Source organism: Rhinoderma darwinii, chromosome 1, assembly GCF_050947455.1.
Source record: "Rhinoderma darwinii isolate aRhiDar2 chromosome 1, aRhiDar2.hap1, whole genome shotgun sequence".
Taxonomy (NCBI): Eukaryota; Metazoa; Chordata; class Amphibia; order Anura; family Rhinodermatidae; genus Rhinoderma; species Rhinoderma darwinii.
In genome coordinates this window covers 660,828,548-660,838,084 of record NC_134687.1, presented here as the reverse complement: position 1 = coordinate 660,838,084, position 9,537 = coordinate 660,828,548, and the positions used below count along the sequence as shown (strand labels likewise).

The window sequence follows — 9,537 nt, the reverse complement described above, 5'->3', positions numbered from 1 at the left end:
ACTCCTGTGTATGGAGAGAGACACTTAGAGAACTGAACACAGTATTCCCCCCTCAGTAGAGAGGGAGATTGTGACCCCGCTGTATAGAGCTCTAGTGACCCCACATCTGTAATACTGGAGACCTCACCTAAAAAAAGACATTGAGAAAATAGAACGAGGCCAAAACTAAGAAGGAAATAATATTGGGGGGACTAGATGGACCATGTGCTCTCCTCCTGCCGTCATCTTCTATGTTTCTATATAGAGGTCATCCTGATCATTCTCATTGCTCTACAACATTACTATGGCTGCATTGGTGACATGACACATAACTGACCATATTGGTGGCTGATCTTCAGCTTTTCTGCTGGTGGCTTCTTGACGTCACTTGGAAGGTCTGGACGCTGTTATACAGGACACTGGATTCTTCCTATTACTTCCTATTATGTATTGTCCCTTCCCTGTGTGTGACTTGTTCTATAATGTAGAAAAGTTTACCTCTCCGCTCAACAGGTAGATGATCTCCAAGGTGAAGTCTAATATTCTTCTGCTCATCTCATTCCTGTCCTTATCCATCCTTGGTGGGTCACTCAGGAGAAGGAGCGTTGTGGAGGAGAAGATGAGAAAACTGGAGGATCTAGTACTGTAGACGTCTTTATGAAGAAAGGAGAAGATGGAAATCATACAGGGGACACCATCATGTGTGACATACAGAACCTCACTTATTGATCATTGAGAGAAACATCTCCTCAGAGCCGTCACCACATGGAATAAAGGGGTATTCCCAACACGGGCATTTCTCCCCAGGATATGCCGGAAATGTCTGATAGATGCGGCTCCACCTCTTGGTGACTTGTTAGGTGGTTTCTGTAACTCCTATAGAAGTGAATGGAGAGACACAATCTGCTCAGGTCCTCCTGCTATATAATATGCTGCCAACAGATCAGACTGGTGGTCAATGTGACAGATGCCCTTTATGAATTAATAGACCCCTAATATAAGTTTTTACAGATATTAGAAGTTACCTCAGAGATCCTGGATCTTCAGAGACATCTAAAATTCTTATTTATTACAGTATTCCCCTCTTCCTTGTAGATCGTTTTACCGGATAGTAATTGTACTTCACTGTACCCGGTGACTAACACTTTGTTCAGATCTTCATGCAAGTTCCCGGCAGTCCAGTCTTCTACATTACTCTGTGCTCCTCCTTCTAGACCGGTCCTCTGCTTCTAAATTACTCTGTGCTCCTCCTTCTAGACCTGTCCTCTGCTTCTACATTACTCTGTGCTCCTCCTTCTAGACCTGTCCTCTGCTCCCACATTACTCTGTGCTCCTCCTTCTAGACCTGTCCTCTGCTTCTACATTACTCTGTGCTCCTCCTAGACCTGTCCTCTGCTTCTACATTACTCTGTCCTCCTCCTTCTAGACCTGTCCTCTGCTTCTACATTACTCTGTGCTCCTACTAGACCTGTCCTCTGCTTCTACATTACTCTGTGCTCTTCCTTCTAGACCTATCCTCTGCTTCTACATTACTCTGTGCTCCTCCTTCTAGACCTGTCCTCTGCTTCTACATTACTCTGTGCTCCTCCTTCTAGACCTGTCCTCTGCTTCTACATTACTCTGTGCTCCTCCTTCTAGACCTGTCCTCTGCTTCTACATTACTCTGTGCTCCCCCTTCTAGACCTGTCCTCTGCGCTGCTCCTACTAGACCTGTCCTCTGCTTCTACATTACTCTGTGCTGCTCCTACTAGACCTGTCCTCTGCTTCTACATTATTCTGTGCTGCTCCTTCTAGACCGGTCCTCTGCTTCTACATTACTCTGTGCTCCTCCTTCTAGACCTGTCCACTGCTTCTACATTAATCTGTGCTCCTCCTTCTAGACCTGAACTCTGCTTCTGCATTACTCTGTGCCCCTCCTTCTAGACCTGTCCTCTGCTTCTACATTACTCTGTGCTCCTCCTTCTAGACCCGTCCTCCAGCTTCTACATTACTCTGCGCTCCTTCTTCTAGACCCGTCCTCTTCTTCTACATTACTCTGTGCTCCTCCTTCTAGACATGCCCTCTGCTGCTACATTACCCTGTGCTCCTCCTTCTAGACCCATCCTCTGCTTCTACATTACTCTGTGCTCCTTCTTCTAGACCCGTCCTCTTCTTCTACATTACTCTGTGCTCCTCCTTCTAGACATGCCCTCTGCTGCTACATTACCCTGTGCTCCTCCTTCTAGACCCATCCTCTGCTTCTACATTACTCTGTGCTCCTCCTTCTAGACCTGTCCCCCTCCCACCCTCTCTCTGTTAGTGTCCCTCTACGGTCAGTGTCCTGGGACCCTTACTCTTCTCCATCTAAACCTTTGGTCATATATACCTCTCTGGTCTTGATGTTCCCTCCCTGCTATCTACAGTGTATAACAGCTATCTCCTCCTTCACCTCCCGCTTCCTAAGGATCAACATGGAGAAAACAATCACCTTTACCCCATTTCTCCCCCCCCCCTCTCTTACCAGAACGATCAATCACAGGTAATGGCTCCACACTTTTCCCCGTCTCACAGGTCGCTGTATTGGGATAACACTTAATGTCAGACAGCACAGCCAAGCGTTTCCCACTTCTTGCTACCTCCACCTCATAAACACTCTACAAGTCGGCCCCTCCTCCCCCTCTAGAAGTCAGTCAGTCTTTCCTCCCCCTCTACAAGTCCGTCTTTCCTCCCCCTCTACAAGTCCGTCTTTCCTCCCCCTCTACAAGTCGGCCCCTCCTCCCCCTCTAGAAGTCAGTCTTTCCTCCCCCTCTACAAGTCAGTCTTTCCTCCCCCTCTACAAGTCGGCCTCTCCTCCCCCTCTACAAGTCCGTCTTTCCTCCCCCTCTACAAGTCCGTCTTTCCTCCCCCCTCTACAAGTCCGTCTTTCCTCCCCCCTCTACAAGTCCGTCTTTCCTCCCCCCTCTACAAGTCAGTCTTTCCTCCCCCTCTACAAGTCCGTCTTTCCTCCCCCTCTACAAGTCCGTCTTTCCTCCCCCCTCTACAAGTCCGTCTTTCCTCCCCCCTCTACAAGTCCGTCTTTCCTCCCCCCTCTACAAGTCCGTCTCTCCTCCCCCCTCTACAAGTCCGTCTCTCCTCCCCCCTCTACAAGTCCGTCTCTCCTCCCCCCTCTACAAGACAGTCTTTCCTCCCCACTCTACAAGTCCGTCTCTCCTCCCCCTCTACAAGTCCGTCTCTCTTCCCCCTCTACAAGTCAGTCTTTCCTCCCCCCTCTACAAGTCAGTCTCTCTTCCCCCTCTACAAGTCAGTCTCTCTTCCCCCTCTACAAGTCCGTCTTTCCTCCCCCCTCTACAAGTCCGTCTTTCCTCCCCCCTCTACAAGTCCGTCTTTCCTCCCCCCTCTACAAGTCCGTCTTTCCTCCCCCCTCTACAAGTCCGTCTTTCCTCCCCCCTCTACAAGTCCGTCTTTCCTCCCCCCTCTACAAGTCCGTCTTTCCTCCCCCCTCTACAAGTCCGTCTTTCCTCCCCCCTCTACAAGTCCGTCTTTCCTCCCCCCTCTACAAGTCCGTCTTTCCTCCCCCTCTACAAGTCAGTCTTTCCTCCGCCCCTCTACAAGTCCGTCTTTCCTCCCCCCTCTACAAGTCAGTCTTTCCTCCCCCCTCTACAAGTCAGTCTTTCCTCCCCCCTCTACAAGTCCGTCTTTCCTCCCCCCTCTACAAGTCCGTCTTTCCTCCCCCCTCTACAAGTCCGTCTTTCCTCCCCCCTCTACAAGTCCGTCTTTCCTCCCCCCTCTACAAGTCAGTCTTTCCTCCCCCCTCTACAAGTCCGTCTCTCCTCCCCCTCTACAAGTCGGCCTTTCTTCCCCCTCTACAAGTCGGCCTCTCCTCCCCCTCTACAAGTCCTTCTCTCCTCCCCCTCTACAAGTCAGTCTTTCCTCACCCTTGAGCAGACATAAATGCCAGTACATATGCCCTCATCATCCACCGTCTAGACTACTCCCCCATCCTCCTCTGTGGCTTCCCATCTAACCCTATTATCCCCTCCTACCCATTCTCGCCTCTGCTGCAGGGGTAAATCTACCTCTCCCCTCATTCCACCTCTGCGGTCACTGGCTGCACGTTACCTACTAAATTATGTACAACACTGTGCCAAAAAGCCGCACCAAAACCGCACAGAAATGACGTCATGTAACCTTACCTTACTACTGCATTATGGGAAATCTCCTGACTGATAACAGAGGGAACACGAAACAACAGCGGTGACCGGAAGTCATGCACACCCGACCAGCGCTGCTCTCTACCTCATACACGGCAACAGCTGAAGGACCTGTGATGACGTCACTACCATGTGACTGGGACAGGAGGGCGGGGCTTATCAGTGACGAGCCGGCATAGCCCCGCCCCCTCATGTCACCTGATCATCACTTTACACAGCACAGGAGCCGCGTCCCCACACAGAGCCCTGCCCCTTGTCACGTGATAATCATCAGTTTCCAAACATCACAGGAGCCCCGCCCCCTCACATTCTTTATTCATCGCTTACTCTTCCCAGCTTTAAGCTCCGCCCCTGATACATCGGTCACGTGTTGTTGATATTATCCCAGGTCCTTCATCCACCACATCGCTCCACTGATAAGCTCCGCCCCTCCTGTGCCGGCCGCATGGTAATGACGTCATCACCGGTCCTTTAGCCACAAGCTATTATATTTTGCACTGCTTACCTCCGATCACTCCTGCACTGGTCACATGATTCTCATGTCCTCTGATCGTTATCACAGGTCCTTCATGCATCGCTCAATCACTCCTCTCCACTGATAAGCTCCGCCCCTCCTTGCCCGTTCACGTGGTGGTGACGTCGCCACAGGTCCTTCATCCACCACGTCTCGCCACTGATAGGCTCCGCCCCTCCTGTCCTTTGGTCACGTGGTGGCGACGTCATGACAGGTCCTTCAGCTTTTGCTGTGTATGAGGTAGAGAGCAGCGCTGGTCGGGTGTTCTCTCTGTTATCAGTCACCCCTGTATGAGTGTGTGTATACAGAGAGCTGTCAATCATTGAGTAAACCCGCCCACTGGACTCCTAGCCGGGATGTAACCCCTCCAGTGCCGGCCTCTTTGGGGTAAGTTGTTATTTCGGATGTTTTGTGGGACGAGTCGTATTTTGTAATGACATAATATTCGGGACATACAACTTATTCACTGACTTTTATACATTTCTTGGCTCTTACGGATTGCGGTGATCCCGGTAATGTTTAGCATTTTGTTTTTTACATCACTTTAGAGAAAATTTTGTTTTAAAAAAAATGTAATAAAAAATGTATTCCTCCCCTGGGGACGTGATCTAGAGCTGATTAGATCGCTGGTACAATACACTGTAAGGCTCTGTTCACACGCTGTTTTCAAGGGAAAAGACCTCCTGATTTTCAGCCGTTATTTAATGAAACTTACGTTTTTCGCAGCGTTTTTTACAGCCGTTTTTGGAGCTGTTTTTTTATAGAGTCAATAAAAAACGTCTCCAAAAACGTCTCAAGCAGTGACCTGCGCTTCTTTTTATGTGCCATCATTTTACGCGACGTTTTTTCAAAACAGCCATGTAAAGAAATGCCCCATCGGAACAGAACACCGTATTTCCCATTGATCTCAATGGGCATATGTTTGGAGACGTTCTGCTTCCGCTTTTTCGGCCGTTTTGCGCCCGTTTACGGCCCGAGAGACATCCGAAAATAAGCTGTGTGAACATACCCTAATAGTAATGTATCGCAGTATATCATGATTATGCTTAGGGGGTTAATAGGAGCAGAAAGATGGCGGCCCTTCATTACCCCCCACAGGCTGCCATGACAACCATTCATACCCCGTGGTTGCATTGTGAGGGGCCGATGAGCTGTCAGAGAGGACCCCCCCCTCTTCTAAAAGCTTAGATTCTGCAGTCACTCTTGACCGCAGTATCTAAGTAGTTAAATGTCCGGGATCGGCGTTCTCTCTGATCCTGACCGTTAGTGCGAGGTGTCGGCTGTAATACACCTGCAGCGTGTGGAGCGGGCTCAGCCTGTAAATTGCTCTATACTTCTCCCCCTCGCACTATGACATTCAGTGTTGTCATGGGGATGGCCGCCTTTGGACATGACTGATGGATTACTGGCGTCTCTCTTGTTACTATCTAGAAGAGGTTTATGTATTCGCACCATTAATGTTGTACAACCGACATATTGACCCTGACATTGTAGAGAGCGGATGAGATAAATGACGTGATGTGTATAATCTATATCTGTCTTACTAGGGACACCCTGTTATCTGTACAAGATGAAGAACTATTTGTAGCTCTGTTATAATTCCAGGATCGGCTTTTTATGACCACGGTGGAAATAACCTTCAGTGGTGAGACAAGTCTGACTCCGTATTTCACTCTCACATAAACTCGGGGGAGACGTTGTCCTCGTGTTGGGGTCTCTCTGGAATAACTCGTACACCATCCCGAATAATGTCATCCAGTCCTGACCGCAAATGGGAAGACACTTTACAATAATGTTTCTGAGCTCCTTATACTTCACACTGAAAGAAGTCAGAAAATATCATCATTTATCAGTGAAATAGTTAATAGTTTATAGTTCAAAAACATCCAGAATAAAACGCTTTGTAAGGTGACTGTAGAAAGTATTACGCACACCAATGGGGATCATGTTGCAGGTAAAATCTTGGATCTCTCATGCCAAGGGGCAACGTTTCAGTCCCGGCACGGAGCATTTTCAAGCACTGGAGACTCATAATAAGTACAGATATATGTTATTCCATATCATAGCAAGGTAAGTGACCGGTCAGAAAGAGACATGGAGAGAGATGTAACTATAGTCATTGTGCTATATGTGACCACGTAGGAGGAATATATCTATATACCTTCATTCTTGGACATATATTGGGATAGATCAGCGGACTACACACACGCCTGATGATACTTTACATCCTGTAACACGTCCTGGCTTAAATAACAACCACTTACCTGCAAATAACCGTGCTGCTCATCACCCGGTACAGACACTCGTGTCCGCATTGACCCGTTACTTCCCACGTTGTATGACTATATTTCTTCCCGTATATATTTGTATATACTAAGTGTTTTGTAATGTCTCTTTCTGACCAGTCACTTACCTTGCTATGATATGGAATAACATATATCTGTATTTATTATGAATCTCTAGTGCTTGAAAAAGGTCCGTGCCGGGACCGAAACGCTGCCCCCTGGTATGAGAGATTCAAGATTTTACCTGCAAAATGAACCCCATTGGTGTGCGTAATACTTTCTACAGTCTATAGGGGGTTGTGCCCCTATCTATGCCCCCTTATACTGAATCACCTGCTGCTATCTAAACCTACGGCGTTTTGTATGGTGAAGTGTTTTTTTTCTGTTCACAATTGAAATTGACAACTCATCATTACTCCACAATCTCGGGGTGAGGATGATCTTACAGTGGAGCCCCCTCCCAAACACTTAGGTACCTCAGTCACTATTGACCGCAGCATCGAAGGGGTTAAATGGCCATAATTGTAGTTCTCTCCGGCCTTTGCAGCAGGTGTCAGGTCTTCCCTATGTCACGTGAACAAGTCCTGAGCGGCAAATGTCCTGTGCAGGAAGGGGTTAAATGAGTAAAATACAAGTTTATACTGAATCTTATCCCACAAAACAATGTATCACTCTGCTCCGCTCCACCTGCGCTATAATATGATAAGGGATCACACTGCATGTTCCCTATAGATAATGTCACCTCAGCTGCTGCAGAACCTCACCCCTCATAACAAACACTGACTGCATAGTGTGCACCACGTCTTGTCAGATGTCAGCAATGTCTCCCCAGTATCCACCATGTGTCAGGTTGTCAGGAGTCAGGTCTTCATTGTCTGGGGGGAAATGTCTTCATTTTACTCTTCTCACCTGAGAGATATGCCATAAATGTCTAATATATGGGGGTCCCACCTCTATGTGGAGAACGGGGGTCCCCCGACCCGCCTGGTGAGGTGATGACTACATCCAGGTGGAGAATGAATGGAGAGGTGACCACACATGTGCACGACTCTCTCCATTCACTTGTATAGGAGTTACAGAAACCACCTAACAAGGCCACCCAGAGGTGGAGCCACATCTATCAGACATTTCTGGCATATCCTGGGGAGAAATGTCCGTGTTGGGAATACCCCTTTATTCCACGTGGTGACGGCTCTGAGAAGATGTTTCTCTCAATGATGAATAAGTGAGGTTCTGTATGTCACACATGATGTTGTCCCCTGTATGATCTCCATCTTCTCCTTTCTTCATAAAGACGTCTGCAGTACTAGATCCTCCAGATCCTCCAGTTTTCTCATCTTCTCCTCCACAACGCTCCTTCTCCTGAGTGACCCACCAAGGATGGACAAGGACAGGAATGAGATGAGCAGAAGAATATTAGACTTCACCTTGGAGATCATCTACCTGTTGAGCGGAGAGGTAAACTTTTCTACATTATAGAACAAGTCACACATAGGGAAGGGACAATACATAATAGGAAGAATCCAGTGTCCTGTATAACAGCGTCCAGACCTTCCAAGTGATGTCAAGAAGCCATCAGCAGAAAAGCTGAAGATCAGCCACCAATATGGTCAGTTATGTGTCATGTCACCAATGCAGCAATAGTAATGTTGTAGAGCAATGAGAATGACAAGGAACCAGGAGGATCAGGATGACATCTATATAGAAACACAGAAGATGACGGCAGGAGGAGAGCACATGGTCCATCTAGTCACCCCAATATTATTTCCTTTTTAGTTTTGGCCTCGTTCTATTTTCTCAATGTGCTTTTGTAGGTGAGGTCTCCAGTATTACAGATGTGGGGTCACTAGAGCTCTATACAGCGGGGTAACAATCACCCTCTCTCTACTGAGGGGGGAATACTGTGTTCAGTTCTCGAAGTGTCTCTCTCCATACACAGGAGTACACAATAGTGAAGAAGACATCGGGTGACTGTACGACTCCCATCATCCAGGAGTCAGGAGGATGGAGCAGTAGTCAGAGCCCCATCACAGAGCCTCCCCCTCACTCCCGGATACATGAGAAGAAGATCTTAGAACTGATCTACAAGATGACTGAGCTGCTGACTGGAGAGGTGACACTGCTGGGAATGCTGGGAAATTCTACAGTAACAGCACTGGAGGTGTCTGGGTGATGACTGTATCATTGTGTGTGTCAGGTTCCTATAAGGTGTCAGGATGTCACTGTCTATTTCTCCATGGAGGAGTGGGAGTATCTAGAAGGACACAAGGATCTGTACGAGGAGGTCATGATGGAGGACTACCGGCCGCGCACATCACCAGGTAAGAAGAGACAGATATATTGGCATTACTGTGGGCACAGGCTGGACTGGCGGCCATGTTGACAACACCTGCTGTATATCTGTGATGTGGGGGCCATTACTTTACACATCTGTGCACATTTGTGGGGAGGGTAATTCATGGGTGGAACAAGAAAATCATGGAGTCTCCCTGTAATATTTGTCCCACTACAGACCACGTGGCTTGTAGTACATCATTTCCGCTGATCTCTGTAGCCCTGGACACCAGCT

The 9,537-nt window shown here is 48.0% G+C and overlaps 1 protein-coding gene across 1 annotated transcript; it reads left to right on the top strand.

Moving 5' to 3' along the window:
• Positions 1–8,330: 8,330 nt before the first annotated feature.
• LOC142708121 (oocyte zinc finger protein XlCOF29-like) lies at positions 8,331–9,141 on the top strand. The gene is made up of 2 exons (XM_075848356.1): positions 8,331–8,426; positions 8,908–9,141. Exons 1-2 carry the CDS (start codon positions 8,349–8,351, stop codon positions 9,139–9,141), a joined length of 312 nt encoding a protein of 103 aa, XP_075704471.1. The 5' UTR covers positions 8,331–8,348.
• The last annotated feature ends 396 nt before the right edge of the window (positions 9,142–9,537 follow it).

Coding starts and splice junctions, on each gene's coding strand:
- LOC142708121 (XM_075848356.1), top strand. CDS start 8,349: ATGGACAAGGACAGGAATGAGATGAGCAGAAGAATATTAGACTTCACC. Junction 8,427..8,907: donor TCTACCTGTTGAGCGGAGAG/GTAAACTTTTCT, acceptor CTCCATACACAG/GAGTACACAATAGTGAAGAA.